Genomic DNA, 25,524 nt, shown 5'->3' with positions numbered 1-25,524 from the left:
ACTTTCATGGACATGGTTATTCGAACATCTGCATTAACAAGGTTTTTCTTACGTTTCTTACGTTCTTACTCCCTTGTAAGATAGTGTAAGAAAATTGCACATCCCCACTCCCCCCCTACTTGCTTACGTAATTATTGCGGGCCCCTATGTCTATAGAGATAAGTGACTTTTCACCTACGCACACTAGTAAATGTGTAAACCCGTGTAAATTTGCTTTTGTTTCTTCCAACCTGTAAATCATCGCATCTCGTTGCTTCGACTTTTATCACTTTTTCACCAGTTTTGGTTGATTATATTTAGCGCCTTCTTCCGAATTCTGATCACGAATGAGAAAATTAATTCAGAAACAAGTTTAAAACATATAATGAGTGTTCAACTGAATTTTTGTCCAGCTGCTAAAAACATAGCATTGCAAACAAAACAGCTATTTATAAATATTTTCCCCAACTAGTGGCACTAACACATTCGTACGTAAAAAGGTTTATAGATCATTGTGTACAAAATATATCTTCACTCTTTGACAGTTCAGGCAGGTTTGTTTACAATGTGTTTGATACTTAGATGCGCTGCGCTGAAAAATCCGGTCCTAAAATGTTACAACTGTCAAATCTCTTTTCTTCTTTTTTTGTGCCGTCATCAGCAATGATCTATTGCTGATACGTTTAATCCAGTCGATGGAACAGCTGCATGTGGTGGTGCAAGTATACTCGATGTCGATATTTGTGCGTTGTTGCATTGTCGCGTTTCACAGCTTAGGAGTCGGTCCTAAACCAAGAGGTAATTTTGTGATCAACTAATTCTATTATTTTTTTTTTTTAAATTAGATAATTAAAAATCGTGATACCAATTGCATTTGTTATCACTTGATGGAACATTTTTTGGCTTCTGACGTGCTTTATGTATTGTGTATTTCTTGAAAGGAAAGTAAAATTTGGTAATATTTGCTTTGACTTCCTGGAAATCCCTGCAAAGATTTCAAAAACATGGTTCGAATGTTCCAAATGCGTTAACATCAATAGCAATATCGCACGATAATAGCGGTCCCGATCAACTAGATTAGTTGAGAGAATTCGTTATTGATATTGTTTTTGGCACATTTTGCTTGTTGTAGGATAAGTGCAACGATACACCGTGCTGTGCCCAGTGCTGAGCCGAGAAAATTTCCAGCTAGTCAGCCTATACACCAGAGACGCCGAGACACTCACCGTTAAGGCAACTGTCAACGTCAAAACGGGCGAGCTGTATAATTTTGCATTACCGTTATCCGTTTTGATGTTGACAGTTGCCTTAACGGTGAGAGTCTTGTCATTTCTCTAATATACAGGTTCATTATTTCCAGCTCGAAAAGATCCTCGGAATCGAACCCGATATCACAACCGTGTGAGAGAGCTAGCCGAGCGACATCGTTAACCACAGAGCCACGGGGACCACCAACTGTATTAGACGAGCGCTTAAACAAACTTATTTATAAACTTGATGTTAACTGGATGAATAAATTGGGTTTATTTGCGTCTATTTGCCAGCATTTCGAGTGTTAATTCATAAATTCGCTAGTATCACCAAACCACCCTTGCTTCCATTTCCCTTTCCATCATCTTTCTTGATAGAACAGAACTGTCTTTTAAAACTAACTGTAACGTATAAACCGAATGAAATTAGAATTTATTGTTAAATACTTGATTAGCTCTTTAGACTAAGATCGATAAACCGGCAAAACCAGGTTAATAAACGAGCTCGCTATAAGTGACGGTCTAGTAAAAAACATTTGATAACAGCTTATCTATTAATGCAAACTGCAACTGTTTTAAACTGCAAACAAAATTAAGAAAATTTCGCTAATACCCTTTTGGTGCTTGTTGAATAAAATGCTTGACTACTCTAAAAGCGTTCTCAATGTTAGCAGTATTGCAATGATTCCTGGAAAACGTATAGTGTGCAATCACCTGCCATAATTATAATTTTCCCAACGTCATCTAGGAGAGAAGGTACAACTATTCTTTCAACAACAGGCAATTTAGTGATGTAATACATAATTTAGAAAGATGAAAATAAGAAAAAATTGTGATTACATATCAGATGTTGTGTAAAGATTCGTGGCGGATTCGTGGAAATTATTCGTTTATGTTTAATAGGTCAACTATCGCGTTGGACAATTCGGATTGTAATAATTTCTATCTAAATAATCTTACCTAGAGGACCGAGAGGAATAGGCAAAGGAGCCATCGAAAGTGATACATCTCGATCACGGTTTTTGTTATCTTTTTCCGATTCGGGCGGGCTTTTTCTGGATGGTTTTTCATCTTCAATAACCTCTACCAGTGGAGGCTGAAAAAATTGAACGTTACTTGGGTAAGCATGGCTGATAATACTCTTCGTAACTCACATCTGGCGGTCGGACTGGATTTAAAGGTGCTAAATATTGTACCAGCTTCGTAGACATCTGATGCCACATTACCGATGCTTCGCAGTATCCGCATTCCTTTATTGAAGAAACAAGAAATATATATATATATATATATATATATATATATATATATATATATATATATATATATATATATATATATATATATATATATATATATATATATATATATATATATATATATATATATATATATATATATATATATATATATATATATATATATATATATATATACATAATATAAAAACCTAAATTAATCCACCTAGCGGTCAGACCCAGCCTTTCTCATTCAAACTTTTATTTGTTAAAATAGATTTACATGAACGTTTCAATCCAATCCAGCTTCTCACGCACCATGATGGCGGTCGCAATAATGCGTGTTCGTAATATGCGAACCTCTCTGCTTACGTCAGATTTGCGATTTCTGGAAAATTGGCAACACAAATGTTGCCAGATATATTTTTCTTTTGATAAATTGTATGAAGACTTCAAACTGACGTAAGCAGAGTTGTCAAAAGGGTGGGTAATTTATTACGAACTTTGCATTATAGCGTCCGCCATTATGGCGCGTAAAAAGCTGGATAAATGTATATTCACTCTTTTGGTTCTAAAATATTGATGTTGTAATTTATACATGAGCAATTCTCGCTGAAACCGTCCCACTGGTGACATGAGGTCTTTCAAAAAGGATATTTTTATGTCTAAATCGGTTGAACGGTTTTTACAAAAATTGATTTTTGAGCAATTATTGACCTATTTATTGATTTATTTCTCTTGAATTTGTCATTGAACCTCTGCAACCAACACATCGTTTTCAAGAGGAATGATAGAGCTTTCATTTGAAGTAGAAAAAAATTGGCCGCCATCTTGGATCTCGCCGTCATCTTGGATTTCATCAGAAAAACGTGTTTTTGATCAAGTTCGCAACCACCGATTTTGAGTTTGACATCACCATTGGAAAGCTGAGAAAAATGCTTCAAAATACATTCAAAATATTAGGTGAGCATTGAGGTTATCTTGTCATTTTGGTCACTTTTCAAAATCGAGCTTCAAACCGTTCAACGCAAGACGCGCGTCCAATATCAAATCAACGCAATATACTGAGCCTGTGGTGTGCGTATGATGTGGACAGTCAGTATTCCTAATTCACAGGTAGTAAGTGCACCCACGCACTGTACTTTTTTAATAGCCTTTGATCAATTTCGTTAGGTAGCAAAACGTAACCTTTTCGTCGATAAGAATTGGTAGGGATAAAAAAAGTGATGATTCTACTCTTACTTTATTTACGCTGGCATACTACATACTACCTTGGTATACCATATGTACCTAGATTAGTTGATAGTACTTAGTTTATTGCATGAAAACAACAGTATATAACAGTAGCAAAACATCTAACATTAATTTGTTCAATTACTAAACACGCGAAAACTGTTCTCCGTACAGGGAACCAAACTTTGTTCTAGCAAAAAAATCGTAGAGAAGCTTAATCACAAATTACGTTACACTCAAGGAGGAGCGAGGGAGTGAAGAAATAAACAATGTGAATGCAGTGGAAAGGGATCAAAGATACGATTTTTTTGCTTTACGTAATTTATGAACAGACCCAAAGACACACAGGCGTGTGATGTCCACGGTCCATACAAAATTTTGAGAATTTATATGAGAAGTTGTGGGGGAGGGGAAGTGGAGGTGGGAAATGAAGTCCTTAAAAATCTGACACACACCACAGGCTCAGCATGATTTGATATTGGCCGCACGTCATGCGTAGTACTGTTTGAAGGTCGATTTTGAAAAGTGACCAGAATGACAAGATAACCTCAATGCTCATCTAATATTTTGAATGTATCTCAAAGCATTTTTTCTCAGCTTTCCAATGGTGATTTCAAATTCAAAATCGGTGGTTGCGAACTTGCTCAAAAACACGTTTTTCTGATAAAATCCAAGATTACGGCGAGAACCAAGATGGCGGTCAACTTTTTTCTACTTCAAATGAAAGCTCTATCATTCCTCTTGAAAACGATGTGTTGGTTGCAGGGAGTATAATGACAAATTCAAGAGAAATAAATCAATGAAAATGTCACGAATTGCTCAAAAATCAATTTTTGTAAAAACCGTTTAACCGATTTGTGCCCGAGGGGTCCATCAGTATGAACTGACCAAAGTGGTTTTCTCATTTTTTCGCTACTTTCAATCATTTAGACATAAAAATATCCTTTTTGAAAGACCTCATGTTACTAGTGGGACGGTTTCAGCGAGAATTGCTCACATATAAAAATGTAGTTCGGTTTGTCTGTCACTCTGTCTGTCTGTTTGATCCATATAGGCTCGAAAAGTACCGAACCGATCGACGTGAAAATTTGTATGTAGGGGTTTTTGGTCCCGATAAAGATTTCTATGATAGTTTGAGACCCCTCACTTTTCTGGAAAGGAGGGGTCCCATACAAATGAAACATAAAGCCAAACTTTAAAAACCACGTGTTTAATCATAATTCATTAGTTAACCCTTAACTAACCCGGTCAAATCGGTTGTGTAGTTACTAAGATAATGAAGTTTCGTGAATTTCACATTTCGGTACTTTACAGACGAAGTTACAGTTCGATTACAGTAAAATTCAATAGGGTGTTACGAAGCAGCTAGACTTATTAGTTGACACTAATTTTGTGGATATCGGGTCAGCCATCTCTGAGAAAAGTGAGTGAGTTCAAGTAGTCTTCCAAATATGTTCCTTTTCATAGCTGGATTTCACATTTTTAAACATAACAGGTAAAGTAATAGTATGATTGCAAAACAAATCAATAGGGTCTTATGGGGCAACTAGACCTTCCATTTGACACTAATTTTATGAAAATCGGCTCAGCCATCTCTAAGAAACATGAGTGAGATTAAGTAGTCTTCAAAACACGTTTCTTTTCATAACTTTCGAACCACAAGTTCAATCTTCATGTAACTCAAAAGTTAATGGTATTTCAGGTAGCCCGTTCATTTGAAACCAATTTTGTTCAAATAATGATAATGATGTTTCATGATTTTTACATTTTGATACATAACCTCTAAACTGAAAATCCGATTACAATGAAATTTAATAGGGTCTTATGGGACAACCAGACCTTTCATTTGCATTTAATTTCATGAAAATCGGTTCAACCATCTCTGAGAAAAGTGAGTGAGAATAAAAATCTGCACATACACACACACACACACATACACACACACACACACACACACACACACACACACACACACACACACACACACACAGAAAATGCGTCGAGTGATATATGCCATTCGGCCCTTTGGAGCACTTTTATACTTTCGGTTTTGCAAGTGATTACTATACCTTTCTAGGAGAAAGGCAAAAATATAAATATATTATTTTTATCGATATTCTATCTGGCTAAAACACACACCTTTCATCAGTATGATTTTTTGGAAAAAAGGGAATCAAAATTTTGTTCAAACATTCGTTCTGGCTTACTCGATTGATAGTCAAACCACTGAGTTTGAACATTGATTTAGACAAAAAAGAAAAAGTCCTTTTGTTGCCCAATATTCTGGCCGGTCTGACACTACTTTCTTGGCGTATTATTGTTCAGGTTTACAGAGAATAATACACAGTCGAAACTGCTGGAAGATTTTCGCTTTCAAAATGGTTTACCGTGATCTTTTTTCCAAACATTTTGTGCAGTTCAGTTAGAACTGCGCAACGTTCCCTGTTTCGACGCCAACTTGAACAGCACTAGGATCCCAATCAAAATGGTCATTTTGAGAAACCCTATACAAAATGTTCACCTGCTCGAAAAAACACCCTGTGCGAAGTTTCAGCTCAATCGGACTTAAAATAGGGTGGCGAAAAGCGATTGAATTTTGGCTTTTATGAATCCAAACATCAACTTAACGGAGTAGGGTGTATGAAATTTCCGGTTTAGAATTTTTTCTGGTCCCAGATAGCTTAAAAATGCATGAAACGTCGAGATCTGGTATCATCTAAAAAAATTCACGATTTTGGTAATTTTTCGAATTTTCAAGTTCAAACGTCAATCGCTTTGCGCCACCTCGTTTTAAGTCCGATCGAGCGAAATTTTTGCAAACGGTGTTTTTTCGGGTAGGTGAACATTTTGTGTAGGTTTTTTGCCTTTCTCCTAGAAAGATATAGCAATCACTTGCAAAACCGAAGGTATAAAAGTGCTCCAAAAGGCCGAATGGCATATATCACTCGACTCAGCTCGACGAGCTGAGCATTTTCTGTATGTGTGTGTGTATGTGTGTGTGTGTGTGTGTGTATGTGCAGATTTTTATTCTCACTCACTTTTCTCAGAGATAGCTGGACCGATTTTCATGAAATTAATTGCAAATGAAAGGTCTTGTTGCCCCATGAGACCCTATTGAATTTTATTGTAATCGGATTTTTAGTTTAGAGGTTATGTTTGAAAATGTGGAAATCATGAAACATCAATATCTCAGAAACTACACAACCGATTTGAATAAAATTGGTCTCAAAAGAACGGGCTAGAAAACCCTCAAGTTTTGAATTTCATAAAGATTGAACTTGTGGTTCAAAAGTTATGAAAAGAAACGTGTTCTGAAGACTGTTTAATCTCACTCATGTTTCTCAGAGATGGCTGTACCGATTTTTATAAAATCAGTGTCAAATGGAAGGTCAAACCGCCCCATAAGACCCTATTGATTTGTTTTGCAATATAACTTTGCCTGTTATGTTTAAAAATGTGAAATCCAGCTATGCAAAGGAACATATTCCGAAGACTACTTGGACTCAGTCACTTTTCTCAGAGATGGCTGACCCGATTTCCACAAAATTAGTGTCAAATGAATGGTGTAGCTGCCTCAGAAGACCCTATTGAATTTTACTGTAATCGAACTGTAACTTCATTTGTAATGTGCCGACTTGTGAAAATCACGAAACTTCATTATCTCAGAAACTACACAACCGATTTGATTATTATTATCAGATGAGCAGGCTAGTTAAGGGTTAACTGATGAATTATGATTGAACACGTGGTTTCAAAGTTTGGCTGCCCTACACGTTCCCATTTCATTTGATTATAATCGAACTTAAGCAACCGTAATGTATTAAATTGTTAATAATACAACAAAAGTCTATTATCTCAAAGATTACATGACTTATTTGAACATAACTAGTGTCATACGGACGAGTCATCTCTCAAACTTATAAATAACAAACTTCATAACAATTTGATATGTGGCTCAAAAGTTATGGAAAGAAGAGTAATTCAAAGGCTATTTAAAACTATATCTGCTTTGATTGATATATGTGGCCTCAACATAATTTAAATGTGGTGTCGTACTCTTTGAACGTTCAAAGTTCATTGATTCTTTGCGGTTTGTTTGAAGTCTGCAAATGCACGACGAATCGGCCATAGGATATGATCAAAGTCAAATAACAAATCGTTTGAAATGATTGGTTTTATCGAAATGACAACATCCTCGTCTTTTGGCTTCTGTACATCGCCTTATTCTGAATATATTCATATTGGGTGGTATTCTGTCATTATCAGCAGACTTTCTGGCATCAATCTGACACCGGAAATACCCATATTGGTAGGTATTTTTGGTTGTTTTCCAGAAATTAAAAGTGATCGTCTTTAAATTCAAAATGGTGTCCAGGGTCAATGTTTGGTTTCTATGCATCATCACGTTTACGGAAATATCCATATTGAGTATTATTCGGTCATTTCCGACTGTTGCCTAGAAGTTGCCATTTATCAATTCAAAATGGTGCCTGAGGTCAATTGTTAGCTCCTTGCATCATTCTGGTTCCAGAGATACTCATATTGGATAGTATTTGTTTATTTGAGGCTGTTTTTCACAAACCGGTAGTCGCCATCTTGGATTTCAAAATTGTATTAAGGATACTGGTTAAAGAAAAACTCATATTGGGTGATATTTCGTCACTTTGGACTGTTTTTCAGAAGCCGAAAGTCGTCATTTTGGACTTTAAAATTGCCTGTGAAATCAATTTCTGTCATCTGGGCGTAATTCTTATTCCGAAAACATTCAGATTGAATGGTATTTGGTCATTTCCGGCTGTTTGCCAGACACCGGAAGTCACCATCTTGAAATTCAAGATTGTGTTTGTGATCAATTTTTAGCTTCTGTGCATCTTTCTGGTTCCAGAAATACTAATATTTAATGGGAATCGTCCATTTCAGGCTGTTTTCCAGAAACCGGAAGTTGCCATCTTACAATTCAAAATGTTGTCTGAAGTCGATTTGTGGCTCCAGTGCATCATTACGGTTCCGGAAATACCCATATTGGGTGGTATTTGGTCATTTGCCGCTGTTTTTCCGACACCGAAAGGCGCCATTTTGGATTTCATAATGGCATTTGGAGACAATTTCTGGATTTTGAACGGCATACTGGTTAAAGAAAAACTCATATTGGGTGGTATTTAGTCATTTTCTGCTGTTTTCAGAAACCGGAAGTCGCCATCTTAGAATTTAAAATGCTATCTGTGGTCGATTTTAGCTCCTGTGTATAATTTTAGATCCGGATATTATTATATTGGGTGGAAATCGGCCATTTTCGAATGTTTTCCAGAAACCGGAAGTTGCCATCTTACAATCCAAAATGTTGTCTGAGGTCGATTATGGAACATATTTGTTACCACTAAAAACATTCACCTGCCAATATGGTTCCATTTAGTTGATTAGTTCGCGAGATGTGCAGAAATTTGTGAAGAAACATGTACTTCCAGAAGAGGAAGGGGCGTCAAACCATTATGGACATATTTGTTACCTCTAAAAACATTCACATACCAAATTTGGTTGTATTTTCTTGATTGGTTCTTGAGCTGTGCGAAATTTGTGTTTCATTTTCATGGGATCCCTCCCTTATAGAAGAGGAAGTCGGGTTTCAAACCATTATGTACATATTTGTTACCACTAAAAAAATTTACCTGCCAAATTTTGTTCCATTTGGCTCGAGATGTGCACAAATTTGTGTTTCATCCAACTATTATGGACATATTAGTTACCCCTCAAAACATCCACATGCCAAATGCGGTTTCATTTGCTTGGTTTGTTCTTGAGTTGTGCAGAAATTTATGTTTCATTTGTACTGGACCCCTTCCTTCCAGAAGAGGGAGGGGTCTCAAACTATCATAGGAACCTTTATCGGCACCAAAAACCCCTACATACAAATTTTCACGTCGATCGGTTCGGTAGTTTTCGGGCCTATATGGATCAGACAGACAGACTTGACTGCATTTTTATATGTAAAGATTACAACATCAATATTTCAGAACCTAAAGAATGAATATACATTTATTGGATTGAAGCGTTCATGTAAATCTATTTTTACAAATAAAAAATTGAATGAGAAAGGCTGGGTCTGACCGCTAGGTGGATTAATTTAGGTTTTTTTTAATTTCCTGGTTACTTTTTTTTCATATAAGTGATTGGCACCCTACTGTGCATGCATAAACAAAAAAAATAATATTGTCATGAAGAGGAGAGAGTGAGCTTTCAAATAAATACTCTTACTCTCTCAGCGTGTTTGTTGTTGGGCGCGAAAAATTCCGATTTTTTTCACCAGTAATGGAAATGAGACTAATATGACGCATTTGCAATGTTTTATCTCGAGCTGCACAACACATGAAATGTACGGATTGCGAAAGCACCAGTGTTTTTCATAATGATGACTGAGTGTAGTAGCAGAGGTGTGGTGCGGTGAGAGGAAAAGTGTGGCTGAGAAGACTACTTCGGCTGCGGTTGAGTTGAATGAGAGTAGGATAGTATACACTCTCTTTTTTCTCTTTATTCAAAAAAAAAAAATCTCGATCATCAGTCAAATGAATAAGAATAGATCGGGTTTGTGGTCCCCGTGGCTCTGTGGTTAGCGATGTCGGTCGGCTAGCTCTACCACACGGTTGTGATATCGAGTTCGATTCCCGATCGAGTCGAGGATCTTTTCAAGCTGGAAATTTTCTCGACTCAGCATTGGGGCACGGTGTATCGTTGTACTGATCCTACACATGCAAAATGTGCCAAAAACAATATCGATAACGAATTCTCTCAACGAATCTAGTTGATCGAGACCGCTATTAGCCCCAAGGCTAAGCGTGTGATATTGTTTAGATCGGGTTTGTTCGTTTGGTGACCTTTGTCCGAGTAAATTCATATACCGAGTTGTGTGAGTGGTGAAGAAATAAAAGGTGATTTTTTTGCTATTCGGTTTTTCGTGTATTCAGATTTGACAGTTCACGCGGGAATTCTGACAGGTTTCAAAGTCTAATGTACTCAGTTTGGTTTGCCATTTCACCATGAACAGGCTTACGCCTGAATAACGCTTACAAATAATCGAATTTTATTACCAAAATTAGTCCTCTGAGAAAAATGTGAAAATTGTGTTCAGTGACCAGCCGAAATGCTCGAAAGTGACCTAAAATTGAACTTTTCGTATTGACCATTTAAAACGTAGCCGTGGCCAACATTTAAATGAAATTATCTTTAAAAAGTAAATGGCATAAACCAATGGCTCAAATAAAGATTTCATACAGTTTTGTAATTTTTATGCGTTTTTTTTAAAGAAAAACCAAATTCTTAAAAAATTACCCTTTATATCGTAAGAATAAAGTGAACCATTGAATGGTGTACACTCACAATACAAAAGAAAACTCAAGAACCCAGGCAACAAAATTAGTTATATCTGAGTTTTTAGTGCTGGATATAACCAATACATAAAACTTGTCAATGCTGACCATGCGGCTACAACAACCTGTTAACAACAGCTATATACATGTGTCATGGCTAGTTGGCTTATGTTTTTTGCAGTTATTAATACTTCATATGCGCTCCATCATAGGACCAGATGTTTTCAACAGGCAAGTTTGCTTGCCACGAAAGAGCCTCGAAATTCGAAACTGAGATGTATTCTCCAAATCAAGTGTAAAGCAATAAATTTTATCTTGGCTTCTTTTGTTGATGACAACGTTTTATGCCGACAGTGTCGTGAAGACAGAATTGTTTAATTTTTATTTTCTATCTTGATTGATTATTATTGTCATTGAAACCGTTCTCGTGCATGTGGTACCGGTAGTGTTGAAAAAAATCGTGAAATAAGATGCTGATTTAGGATTGCCATCAGATGATAGTCCCCATGCAACTCCATAGTCATAGTCTATGACAAATTTTTCAGTTCGCTCGTTTCTGGCTTTTCTAAGTCATACCCTGTTTGCTTTGCAAAACATAAATAAAAAGTTGTTATAATGAAATTAGTTCGAATATTTGCGTTGAATTTATTTTTTTTCAAGTCCTGTTGTTCTTTGTCTAAACCTATCGATTGTGCTTATCACGGGAGTCACTTCACGGTGAAATATATTTCACTTTCACGCTCACTTCACTTTTCGAGACCTATTCCCGATTTCACCTCAAGTGAGGTGACAAAAAAAACCTCCGTGAAGTGAGATTGACAGTGAAGTGAAAAAGAGAATAGGACAAGTGAAATGAGCGACTTTCCCAGCTCAAAAATTTCTAAGTCCCGGAAAGTCGATTGAGCTGAAATTTTGTATAAGAACATTTTTCGACAAGAGGAAACTTTTGAGCCCTACCGCTTAACGAAATTCGAAGGTAAATTTTTCCCTTACGTTCCATATTGGCCGCAGCTCAAAAATTTGGAAGTCCCAGAGAGTCGATTGTTTTCAAGAAAAAAAAAAAGATTAGCCTTGTTACTGGAAAATAACCCCCCAAATATATTATCACTGTGGTCCCCGTGGTTCTGTGGTTAGCGATTTCGGTCGGCTAGCTCTTCCACACGGTTGTGATATCGGGTTCGATTCCCGATCGGGTCGAGGAACTTCTCGAGCTAAAAATTTTCTCACTCAGCACTGGGGCACGGTGTATCGTTGTACTTATCCTACAACATGCAAAAAGTGCTGAAAACAATATCGATAACGAATTCTCTCAACTAATCTAGTTGATCGAGACCGCATTAGCCCCCAGGCTAGCGTGCGATATTGTTGTTCTATATATTATCACTAGATTACAAATCAATCGATTTTGAAACTGCCCTATCTTCGTGAAATCATTTCACCGTTCAAATTGGTCGTTAAATAATTCCACGCGAAACGTCGCTTTTTCCGTTTCCACTTCACTCGTATGACACTCATAATAACCCAGACTTCACGGCAGATGTCACCTTGCGACGTTTTTCTCACTTACGTGAGTCCCGTAATAAGACTTTATTCACTTCACTCTGATTTCACCGTGAAGTGACTCCTGTAATTAGCACCAATATCAATTACCTTTGACAAACAAATATGACTTCCTAATCCAACTTTCGCGGCTGTAACCATGCATTTGAGCAAGCGACACACGCTTTCAGATACTGTTGTGTAAATTCCACTGTGTTGTTCTATTTCCTGTAACTCCATCTGTGAATAAATATGTAAAAAAAACTAACTTTAAACCGTTTCCATGAGGAAGCATAATTAAATTTTAATATTAAACATCAATTCTTATACTTGTATTACAAATGATTATAACCTACATAGTTAAAAACATTAAACCTGTGAATTCAATCGGAAAACAACTTTCTATAACTTGACATTTTCAAAGATCACCGGTAATCTCTTACGTTTATCATTTTTAGAATTTTATTATTGCTGCAATACAGCGCTATTATATGAATTTAAACAAATTTTGTACATGAAAAGAAGGAGGATGTAGAATTCAGCTTCGATTTAAATTCCAACAATTCGGCTAAGAGTGACGAAAGTCTAAATACCGACTGTTACTTTTTTGAACAGCTGCTGAACTGATATCCTGAAAGTGGTTTTACAGAAAAAAGCTATACATCACTGGATTTGAAACCTGTGTATACAGAGTGTTAGAGAGCTCACTTAAAATCCTTCAAGGGGTGATTTGATGAAAAAAGTCCTTCTACGCATTTGGCCAAAATTTAACTACTGCAAAGTAATTCTTTTTTTTTAGTTTCCATTTTTTTACAAAAAATCGAATACGCTCTTATATCGTCCGCAGATACATACGCATTTTGGTTGCTACATGCAACCATCATCAGTCCTCATAAGCACTGATGATGGTTGTATGCAGGGCTGGAATACACCTCAGTGCAGACAAAACCACACAAATTTATACACAACACATTTGCCATCAAACCGTGCGTGCCACTCCCGATATTCGGGTTATTCAAGTTGAAAGAGATTTTGAAGGCTGTTCGTCTTCGTTTGTTCGGTTGTTCACGTAACACTCATATGTAATTGTCAAAATGTGCGTGATAACAAAAGCCAAAATATTTCTCTCCTTCTTTTTCGCATGCAAAAACCAAACAAATATCAGCAACACCGTCAACGCGAATTTCGTTTGTGTTCTCTTCTCCCCATTCGCTCTTTTCTTCTTTCTTTCGCACCGAAAAAATGCGACTGAGTACACTTTGTCCAAAAACCAAAATCCAAAAACAAAAAATTTAAAAAAAAACTATCGCTTAAAGTTTCACTTTTCGACTGAACGAACTTCTAAATGCGATGAAGGACATTTTTTCCATACAAGCCATTACCACCCTAATGAACGGTATTAGTAGTGAATGCATGTAGCGATTGTATATAAATACCGAGACAGAAACATGTCTGGATGTGCGTAATATGTCCTAAGAAACACGTCCACGCCATTGAGAATCGTGTTTAACCCGTAAAGACCCGGGACGGAACTTGTTTTTTGAAAATGCTCGTTATCAGCACTGGAACGACTGATTTGGGCAAACTTGGAATTTCATTCAAGGGGAATAGTTGCTCTAAGTTTCGGTAAAGATGCCACCCCTCTGGACCCCTCCCGGTTTTCGTGAGATGCAAATATGTCTGTGTTTCTTTCGAATTTTTCAAACAGATTGAGTAAACACTGGGAATTTTCATACGTATCAATTGCTCCATGTATCAAATCATGCCAGGTGGATGAAATATGGTATGTTAGAGTAAATTTTGGAGTTTTCGAATTATTTCAGCACAAAATCACAAAACTACGTATTTTTATAAAAATTCAAATAAGAAAATCGTTCTTCAAATTTTAACCTCAACATTTTTGTGGTAAGGTCTCCTGAATCCATACGCGATGAAATATTTATTTAAGCAAGCAAATATTTTGAGAAAAACGAGTTTAAGTTCACTAAAGTACGTATTTTCATGGAAACCTGATTTTCTCAGTCTCCCACAGTAGGTTTCAACTTAGACCTTCAATTTTCAAGCTGAGTGCTGAGAACGAGCATTTTCAAAAAACAAGTTCCGTCCCGGGTCTTTACGGGTTAAATGAATTCTCAAAAATTTATGGTCCTTTCTTGATTCCTTTTCTCTGCTATTTTTTCTACCCGAAACGCAACGCAAACTGCTCAAACTGAAGCTCTTTGTTCTCATGGAATGTATCACAAAAAGCAGCACAAAGTGTTGATCCGTTCTCCCTTACTTGAAATATTTCTCACTTGGTGATATCTTTCATAGTCATTTCGTTTTCGCTCTTTCTCTTTGTGCCTGTTTGTTGTAAAAATGTGTAGGTACCGTTCTCATTGTGCCTTGACGTAAAATCAACACACTGAGCGCAATGAGTGTGCGAATGACAGCCCTGGTTGTATGTAGTCGAGAGGCAACAATTTTTAATTTATGATTTTTTCTAAAATTATGAATCATTTCGTCCGGATTACCATACACTCTTAAGAACAACAATTCTGATTTTCGTTCTTTCCAAGAGCGACTCTGAGCAGCTCACTCACCGTTGCTAACCGACTCTCATGAACGGTTCATGATTAACGTGCGTTGACAGTTCGCGTTGTTTCGATAAACTTCGATTCGCGCGAAACATCAGTTTTGTGCGCTCAAAAAACCGCCGTTCGTTTTCGTGAGCCGCTCATTCGTTCGCTCTTTGCTCTTAAGCGCAACGAATTAAAAAAACGAAGTTTAACCCTCTAGTGCCCAGTGCCGGCTTTAGACGGTCTTCAGTTGAACCTCTAAAAAGCTTTAATGAGAACTTAAAAAATGTTTATAAAGCTTCATAGTGATTTTTTCGAAGTCCGTCTAAAAATTAATTTGGGCACTAGAGGGTTAATCAAGTTCAAGTTCAGAAATTCATGATCGATTTTTGTCGCAAATATTAGTAGAAGAGTAGGTTTCAGGGTTTTCATGCCGTCGAACCATCGCTTTAGATCCGCTGACAATAATGTAATTTCCTTATGTAAAATTTTGCTTAAGATCGCTGAATCGCCGCTTGTGGCTGATTTCCAAAATACCACCGATTCCTGCTCTTGCTACCTTTCATTAGAAACTGAAGTGTCCAATACTTTTAGTTTGTTTAGGATAAAATTGAATGTGAGGCAGGCAGGTTTTAGAGCTTTTGAATGCCTACGTAATTAATTTATCAATTTACAGGTTTCAAAAAATGTTGTCGAAAAAAAAGAAAAAATCAAGCAACTATCCACTTAGTAGTGAACTTTTTTTTTCCTGTGTGGACTCATCACTGCGACCAGAGCTTAGATCTATTGTGATATTGCCCAGGTGTTTTCTGTACTCCGCAATTCATATTATTGGCAGTATCACTATTTAAGTAAGTGATACGCTTATCATTCATATCCGTGCTTGTGTGTAAGTTTTACCTTTCCGTTTCGAGCTTACTACTCTACTATACCGAGCCTCTGTCCCTCCTAACAATATCGCCTAATTACAATTCCCTGGAGAGAACTTTCATACGTTACTCAAACCAGTTTTATTATAACATGGACTTAATTTTGTTAGAAGGAGAGTCACTGTACTGTAGAATTCAGATTGAAGGAAAGGTACTTGGTGGGAAACCTGAGAATAAACCCATGCTAAAAGTCCTTTGGCAACCAAATGGCCTGATTCTACTAAGATTCGAACCCACGACCACCCGCTTACCAAGGTGGACTGTGTAACCTTGTGGCTACGGAGCTCCCCGAGTAGTGAACTAACTAGCAAAACAAGACATTAGATGAAGCAAATATTTGCTTATTTTTTCGTTTACTGAATAAGACAGCATATATTTTTGACAATAGTATAGACAAATAGCAAATAATTTGATATTACACGGTAAGCAAATATTGATCGTCATTCCAAGCAAATATTTACTTTGTATAATGCACACTTTGAAGCTGCTTTACACTTTTACGACGTAAGTTTCGTGTTTCGATACGATATTTAGTTTTATTGCAATATTGTATGGGGAATTTTTTCGAGGGGCTCGAGAAATCCGGGATCCCGGGAATCAAGATTTCTATTCTCGGGAAAAGATAATTCCCGGGAAATCGTTCCCGGGATTGCAAACCCTTAACACTACCAGCTTTACTAACTAAATTAAAACGTAGCGAAATCGCTAATTAAAATTAACGTCGCTAATTATCGAAAATGCGCCCACGGCCTGTTAACTTAAAGGTAGTTAAAACATATAATTATAGTATTTTTACTATAAGCTTGCAAACGTTTTTTTGTCATTACATTATCAGTGACTTTCAAATGTATGGATGAAATTCCTAAAAAAATCTGTTAAGATACATAAAAATATTATGCTAAAAATGGCAAAAACAATGGTTTTTTATTGTTTTGAACAATGATATTGAATGCAAAATTGATGTATTTATAGTTAAAAAACTAGTCATAGCATAAATGACTATGTACAATCACAGAAATTTTTAAGGTTTCTTGAAATTATTTTCTTTCGGGCAATCCGGAGCATGAACCAACTATCGTACAGCTAAAGCCGCACTAAAAGTACAGCTTCGTCTGATTTTTATGTTTGGTCGAATTGCTTACTTTCTGTTAATGACAAACCTGCTTTAATAGTATATCAAGCATCAGAATACAGCATGTCAAATTGTGTTCCGCATCTGTAGAAAATTCGGTGTGTCGGGAGATCGGTGCTTCATCGTCCGAAATGGCGGATGTATTGCCGGAGTCGTCTTCTTTAACTGGAGCTGAGAATGTAAAAAAATATGAGAAGATGACCTTATACCGGTATTCAATGCGTACAAATAGAACTTCTACGTGTTGTTGGGCCCTCTTTTTCTTTTGCTAATTTACTTCCGCTACCCGTTTTACCATCTCTATCTTTATGAAAATCAGTTTGCATCCCATGTTTCATAATTCGAACCCCGTCACCAAACATTGAAAACAATTGCTGTAGTGGGATCAAGATTTCTAATTTGGTAAGATTTTGCAACCAGTGTAATGCTTGTTGTTGTACTTTAGCTGTTGTTTTTTCAAATCGAATTGTAACAAAACTGTACATAGCTTCCGCGTCGAATCCCAAAGGAGACATATCCGGATCTAATATCTTGCTGAGTACTATTTTTAATTCCGGTAGTTCCTTTTCTGGGACATCATTTGTAATCGCTTCCATCCAATGAGGCATAACAGTGTCCCAGATTTGTTGTGTAATGATTTCGTACGGAATCAAACAAATCAAGCGTTGCAATCCTTCTTTCAAATGTGATGTTCTAGATGCTAAGGTGTCCCAATGTCCTCCAACTCTGGCGTACTCAGGTGGATGAGGCAGCAGACAGTCAATGAACTCTTTATAATGGCTTGAGCACACGTCTTTTAACCACCCGCATACATGATCAAGCTTTAATTTTTCTAAAGTACTTTCTGCTTGTCCATCGTAGGAATAAGCGGTAATATGGAACCAATGAAATAACATAGACAGCAATCGTCCAAGAATCTCAACTGGAGTGTCAGTAGTTGGTTTACACCTACCAACTAACAGCCATATACCATAGCGACCCAAAAGCTGACGATCTTCTAATGTAAGTGTGTCTTGAGTGCCATTGGATGCATTCATTTTTGTTTCATTCGACAAATCTCGTCCAAAATCCATATTCAATGGCTTGGCCTCTCTCAGTAAACTTATAACTGCTTCAACCATGTACGTTTGCATTTCTGCATCCATCATCATCATCGGTGGTAGACTGCGATGAACTATGTGATCAATACCTCGTCTACTGTTGTGCCGGTTTCCGTGACATTGTGCGCAATACCTGATTGGATGATTGCCATTGTAGCTGGCGCATTCGCTCGAGAAACATATTGACACTGCCGATTTATCTGTAGATCGACAATTCTGGGTTGTGAAAGAAAAAAAAAACTTACAAAGCAACAAAAACATGTAACTTCATAATTTACCTTATTTTCGCATATCATAGAGACTTGCTGCATAGGATGTAAAATATCTCCAAATGAAAGATCAGGATGATCCCTGTGTATTTCGTTTGCACATTCTATGCACAAATAAAGCGGTGGAGGAGAATCGACTGCATATAATATGCTAATGCAATGGTTGTAACACACTTTGACGGCTTCTGCGTTACCTGCATTTGGGCATGACTCTCGTTGACAGACAAAAGGAATCAAGTTGTTGGTGAATTTGCACAATAATCCTTTACGATCGAATAAATTCGGGTCGAATGCAGGCCAGTAATAGAACAGAAGTTTGGCAGCAGAAGCCCTACTCGCTGATGTTCCATAAGCAATTACACATAACAAATCTTTCACTACATTGTGCTTTAATCTCATTAAAGACTCTAATAGTTGACAATGATGGGCTGGATTGTTCGAGTACTGAAACACCAACATGATGACTGCGGACACAGATTGACAGGCATGGCATTCTTGGTCATCGTCACTTTGGCGTGCTGCAAGAGACAATTTGGCCAATCTGTTTTATCGAAATAGGCAATTGAAGTTTATGAAATACTTACTAATGGTGAATGGTAGAATATAATAGCACAAATAGTTGATGATGTCCTGATGTAGCGAAGATGGTAGTACCGAAATGCAAGATGCCGTGAGATACGGCAAATTATCGATAAGATCTTTATCCAGAAACGGCAAGATGCATCCAAGGCTTTGCAAAAAAGCTTTTCCAAACAAGGTTAGTCCACTTTGGATATTGGACGCAACATCCAGCAACATAGTGAGAGCGTTGTACAAATTTTGATATTCGAGGTTTGGATAACTAGACATCCTAGCTTGATCAAGAGAAGGGTCTTTGATCATTTCTAGAGGTGAACATGGTACATCTTTTAAGACAGCTGCAATCAAATACAAATTTTCTGTTAAGGGGTAGTGTACAATTTCATATAGTTTTCCATAACCGTTATGAGCTTGACGAGATACCCGGGTACCATGGAACGGGGTGAAATTGAGCAATTTTTATAACAATTTCCAATTTACTAGCTTCATGTGCATTTTTCTCGAAATAGTATAATTTTAAAACAAGTACTAGTATGTGCTCCAGTAAACCTCTATGGCCATTGGTAAAATTTCTATCGTCTACTTCATGAAATATTCGATAATTCTATGAAGTACTTTGAGGTAAATTGGGGTGGAATTGATCACCATTGAAATCCATACATTCTTTTAGCAATGTGCTTTTTTCGATATGCTAAAGATAAATGATGGTTTCTGTACTGAACAATATCATTTAGGGGTACTGGGGGTAAGCCCGGCCCCCTAAGGAAAATCATTCTTTAGTAGCACTTGATGGCGAATATTGTTATATTTCTTTCACAGAATCATTGCCCAGATTGTTTTCTACAAAATATGAAGGTTTTCAGTACTTTCAAACTGTTATTTTACAAGGAATAGTGAAGTTTTGAAACTAAGATAAAAACGACGTTTAGCAATCAGTGCGGGTGAAACCGGCACCCCTTGGGGGTAACACCGGCACCTAAGTTTGCTCATGAATTAACTCGAATTAACTGAACCAATTTGAATTCGGAAACCGCCGAATGAGAGATCTTACATTTCTGTATGTTTCTGTGGAAATTGGTTGTTGTCGGTTAGCTGGTTCTGGGCAAATTGCCGGAACAAGTTCCGGTGAACATTATGTATAAGCAATGAAAGAATTTGATACTCGGCAAGCCTATCATGTGGCACTTTAAATCATATTATAAACTAGTTTCATGGAAGCCAGGATCACATTGACCACACCGGAGCATATTTCAAATACCACCGGGAAAGCTTCAATTTACCTCAGATCGAATTCCTGTGATTGCTAACAATACAGGCAATAAATTGTAGAGCAACGAAAAATTATTTTAGTCTTTTCAAATGAATAAAAGCTTAAGTTCCACTCACGAATTACATCCTTTTACGCATCAGTTGCAATAGCGCATGTTTTGTCTATTATTTTGACGTTTCACGGTGGCTTCGATGTGTCTTAAAATGTCTATAATATTAAATACGAACACTCCACATATTCCAAAACACAGTTAATTAGCGTTTTCTAGTTAAATCCCAGGGGTGACGGTCTTACCCTCAGTGCCGGGCTTACCCCCAGTACCCCTATAGCTAGTTTGGAAACGAAAATAACGATATTTAAGGTTAAAATTTGTTTATTTTGGCTCACGAGTTGCTTGTTGCTAAATTTGCTCTTATTTGATCGTCGTTAGACCGATTTCAATTCGGTTTGTTGCAAAAGCTCAAAAACTAGCTCTGAAATTAAAATCTTTGTGGTTTCCTGCGAATTCATCAGTATTTCTTTAATGGTATGGAATGACCATTGTTGAAAATTACATTTTTTGAGCTTTTATCAAACTTTATTCACTTCTCCAATAAATTCAATACTTTTTTTTTGGAAACTTGTTTGATCAAATTTGGTTGGCTTTTGACTAAGTGTAAAAATTTTTCGAAAATATGAAAAATTGCACTGGGCATGCAAGGGTAACTTTGACAGGTATGTGAATCATGTAAAAGTTGCGTTTAAGGACACGTTAACATTGCCTAGTGTTGTAAGAGCAATATCTTTTGATCAGTATTTTTTATCACGAATTTTCTGGTGATCAATTTCACCCCATTTTACGGTACCTTTTTAGATTTCAGATAACGAATGTTCTTAGTTCACATTAAACTGGGGTACTTCAATTGGAAGGACATAGTACTCTAATGAGAGCGATGAAAATCAGTTAAACATCCAAGCTCGATAAAAAGCAGCTTTCGATAGCATTAGTTTTTATGTAGGCGGAGGTCAATGGAGAATTTTTTACGCCTTAGGTGCCCGGCCTTTCAATTGGCCTCGAGTACAATGCTAGCTTAACAAGCCATTGTAGCACTAGCCCTACAATTGTCATTCTAACGGTTGGATGCGAAGCTTGTGTCGAATTAAAACAGAAGGTTGTAATATCCCTAGATAACTTTAACGAAGCAAAGTTAATGAAGCGGCAATATATTTCCGGGTTATCGAGTGAACGTCTTATCAGGCAACTCTTATTGTTCATATTATAAATAGCTGTTCAAACCATTGTATCATTCTCTTTTACTACACCCAACGCAAACGGGGAATATTTTATTACTTTTGGGCAATTTTTTATTACTTTTTGTGTCTTATGACTGCGCATTATACACAAAAAGTAACAAACAAAAAGTAATAAAAATTATGACGGTCACACGCTTGTATGTGTTTCTGCAGGAGAACATACAGCCAAGCACCGCAATGCATGTGTTGGCAAGACTTCACTCGCTGCATTTGTATTGATGCAACGATCTGGTTCACTTTTGTCTCCCTTCATCCACACATAATCAGAATCTCAACCGTCAACCTCAAATGTCCAATTAGAAACACTTTTGTTTCGTCCCCCAGTGTTTACTTGAAATGGAAATATGTAATACTGTCTGACCAGAGTTGCCGAAGTTGCGAATATTGTTCTGGATGGGCACGAGTTTTGTATATTCAAACAGGTCCAAATGAGTTTCCATGAACCAATGATTATGTGCTGTAAATAGCTTGCAAGAAAGCGAATGTTTTTATTTTTCTCTAACGCAGTTTACATCGTGATGTCATTTTAAGGCGTATTTCAAGTCTTTGAAATCATCAACGTTTGCATACTCTATGACGGGGAAAATGTTGCTTGGCAGCTCTTGTCATATTTTTTCGCTACTCCGTATGCATACAACGAGCGAACTAATACACGCCCACCGGATGAATTGGAGATTGAAAAAACTTGTAACATGTGCAACTTATGCGACGGTGTGTGATTTTTTTTGACTTGAGGTGGAAAGGGAGCATTTTTCGACAGAAAAAATGTTGCATGTGGTTGAAACGACCATTATTAGTAGTGAAACTGTATATTAGAGAAATGACAAAGCACTCACCGTTGAGGAAACTGTCAACATCAAAACGGGTAAGCTGTATAATTTTGCATTGCCGTTATCCGTTTTGAAGTTGACAGTTGCCTTAACGGTGAGTGTCTCTGCGTCTCTCTGGTGTATAGGCTGCCTAATTATTAGATAGTCGTACTCTCATAACACGTGCTAAATATATGACAGTATGTGTTGTTACTTAACTGGGGAAGAATTTTATTGCTTTTTAAGTAATGGATTTGTTACCTAAGAGGTAATTTTGCGCTATTGCTTTTAAAGTAATAAGGAAAAGTTTTGCGTGTACCATCCGTCGTGAGCGACACACTTGTAAATATAGGTGAGCCATAAGTGTTATCAATTGTCTCACTGCACATTATCCGAAGTCCTAAGAGAACATAACAAATTTCAAAATTAAATGTCGCGCCAGGTTTGACAACGTCGCACTAAGGTTCAAACAAAAATCCTCAGAATTGTGGGAGCAAAGGTATATAAAAAAGAATTTATTTTACCTAAACTCAGCTGAGGCTGTTGATAAAGTAATTAGGCGACGAGCATTTGAACGGAACTTGGTTGCAGGTTTAGTCGGAGTACGCACTGTAACTGTTGGTACCTACTATGTTATTCAATAGTAGCTTCATCTACAGTTATCTAGTTTTGAGATTGTACCAAACTACTTAGATCAAGATGCACTTAGAGTTAGATGATAATACGAACAATTCGAGTTAGTGAACAATTATCAGACGATTCTCGATTTCAATGTTGCATGCAATAGAGCAATTGATGCAATTGACACAGAAGGAGCCCCATAGCAATTTTGGCCTGATTCTAAGATTCGTACCCGCGACCACCCGCTTGTCAAAGCGGACTTTGTAACCTACGAAACTACGAGGTTAAAGACGTTTTTAACTAACAAAATAATGAAAAAGACCCAGAATATTGCTGATATACTTACTCAGTAATGTTTGCGAGAAATATTTTATAGTATTTCCAATGTCAGACCCCGAAGGCGCAGGTATTTGATTACTTAAAAGACGTACATGATACTCATGCAAGCAACGTAGTTTCGCTTGAACTGGAGAAGAAGTGCAAAAATTACTGCAATGATTATGTTTAAAAATAGCTAGGTCTTACAAGCAGCTCCTCTTGTGCCCATATTTACGAGCTGTACTCTAAAACTTCCCGTCATTTGTTAAATATTTCGCTAACAATCTAACTTCATATACAACATTCACAATATGTTTTCTGATTTTCAAATATACATACAATTGCTTTAACTGTACCACAAAACCTAATAAAGACTTAACGCACGCCAATAGGCATTAAAAGTATTTTATTCACATATTTTATGACTTCAACACTCCAGATTATAGTTAGTGGAATTTTTACATATGAAATACACATGAACAACGCTTAAACTCTAAGAAAAACGAATTTTGTTGCTTGAATGGTAGCTTCGGCCTTCCAAGATGGTAGATGAGATGAAAAATCAATATTTCATGGCATGTATCGGTATGCATTCATTTTCTGGATGATGAAAAACATTCAGTTGGGGCGAGTGGTAGCAGAGATGCGAAATTACGGCACACACCGGCCAAATCAGCTGTTAACTGAGCTTGCGCGTTATGAACATTCAAATACCATCATAAGTAAGCACATGGTATGGCTGATATTATCATGAACTTGTTATGATGCAAAATGCTTCGAATGTGTGGGTAATTTTCTAGTTGAATATAACTTGTAGATCGCTGAACGCACAGTTAACAAAATATGTGGTTTGACTTTGCGACTGGTTACAAATTGTTTCGATAAACAAATATTAATGCTTACTATCTGTTTCATAAATTCTCTAAGGGGCCATCCACATACCACGTGGAGAGCTTTGGAGGGTGGCCCCTAACTGATTATTGAATAAACAGTATTATTATAAGTCTACATTCTACTCAACAATGTCGCTTGAAATGTGGAACAAAAGGCCTTATTCTTGGTTGCTCCAAGACGAAATTTTTTTTTACGCTACGCTGTTGATATCGCTACAAAACATAAAATGAAATGGACATAAAATAAAAATAAAATTTGTAACGGCCTAATGCTATTAACATTCGTTTATCTTAGGGGCCATCCACATTCCACGTGGACAGATTTTTAACGATTTTGACCTCCCCTCTCTCCCTTCGTGGACAACTACACATATAAATTTTAAAAATTTTGTATGGACCGTGGACATTACATAGAACCACCCCCCTTATGAAATGACCTGGGGACAAAATTTAAAAAAATACGTATCGCAGCTTGTTGTTTTGTATCTGCTTTAACCGATTGTTTGTAAGCAATAAAAATCGTTAGATCTAGGAGAATATGCAGAACTAGTAGCAATGTATAAATATCGCAACACAAAAAATTGAGATTACGACAAATCTCTAGCTCTACGAGCGTTTTTTAACACAAATTCAAAAAAAAGGTAGAGTGATCGAAGTATCTTCTGTAGTGTAATGACAATTAATAGTAACATTTTAAAACATGGCAGTGGGGTGGCGTGATCCACTCAAAACCAACCCAACTGGTCTAGGTTCAATCTTAGCCGACACCAGGAGATTTTCTGAGGCGAAAAATCTCTGGGATCACGCCTTCCATCGCATGAGGAAGTAAAGCCGTTGACGCCGGTCCGTTAATCAACGGGTCGTGAGTTAGGGCCCCGGGTGGAGTCGCTTCCCGAGCGTCGGTGATTGGCACAACAACAGTGCCGGAACTAGACCGACGGGAAATAAGCGAGAATATAAAAAACAAACCTTTGGCGCATAGTATTCTTTGCAACTATGAGTAACAAATTAAATGGAGTACATTTTGATTACACAGTGCAAAAAAATACTTATTGGTCTACTTCGGCTTCTATACATGACTTTTTGATGTATTTCGATGTGGGACCTATTTCACCTTAAGGAACAACAATGCACAATGGTCCATATAGCAATATTT

The 25,524-nt window shown here is 37.0% G+C and overlaps 1 protein-coding gene across 12 annotated transcripts in view; it reads right to left on the bottom strand.

Moving 5' to 3' along the window:
* The window catches only part of LOC129723881 (protein unc-79 homolog), a 119,420-nt gene extending 95,380 nt beyond the window's left edge, over positions 1-24,040 (bottom strand). For 8 of the 12 annotated variants that reach the window (XM_055678354.1, XM_055678355.1, XM_055678365.1 and 5 more), the window contains exons 1-10: positions 23,683-24,040; positions 23,504-23,623; positions 19,170-19,502; positions 18,595-19,103; positions 17,443-18,532; positions 17,245-17,387; positions 12,709-12,837; positions 2,384-2,479; positions 2,190-2,325; positions 1,944-1,991 (exon numbers count right to left, since the gene is read on the bottom strand). In XM_055678354.1, coding sequence (XP_055534329.1) covers positions 1,944-1,991; positions 2,190-2,325; positions 2,384-2,479; positions 12,709-12,837; positions 17,245-17,387; positions 17,443-18,532; positions 18,595-19,103; positions 19,170-19,502; positions 23,504-23,623; positions 23,683-23,737 — 2,659 coding nt within the window. In that variant the 5' untranslated portion in view covers positions 23,738-24,040. The remainder of the gene's footprint in view (positions 1-1,943; positions 1,992-2,189; positions 2,326-2,383; positions 2,480-12,708; positions 12,838-17,244; positions 17,388-17,442; positions 18,533-18,594; positions 19,104-19,169; positions 19,503-23,503; positions 23,624-23,682) is intronic. The other 4 variants (XM_055678357.1, XM_055678361.1, XM_055678359.1 and 1 more) reach the window with 1 other exon arrangement.
* Between the last annotated feature and the right edge of the window lie 1,484 nt (positions 24,041-25,524).

Source organism: Wyeomyia smithii, chromosome 2, assembly GCF_029784165.1.
Source record: "Wyeomyia smithii strain HCP4-BCI-WySm-NY-G18 chromosome 2, ASM2978416v1, whole genome shotgun sequence".
In the NCBI taxonomy this organism is placed as follows: Eukaryota; Metazoa; Arthropoda; class Insecta; order Diptera; family Culicidae; genus Wyeomyia; species Wyeomyia smithii.
The sequence above is the reverse complement of the archived record's forward strand: the minus strand, read 5'-3'. Positions and strand labels throughout refer to the sequence as shown.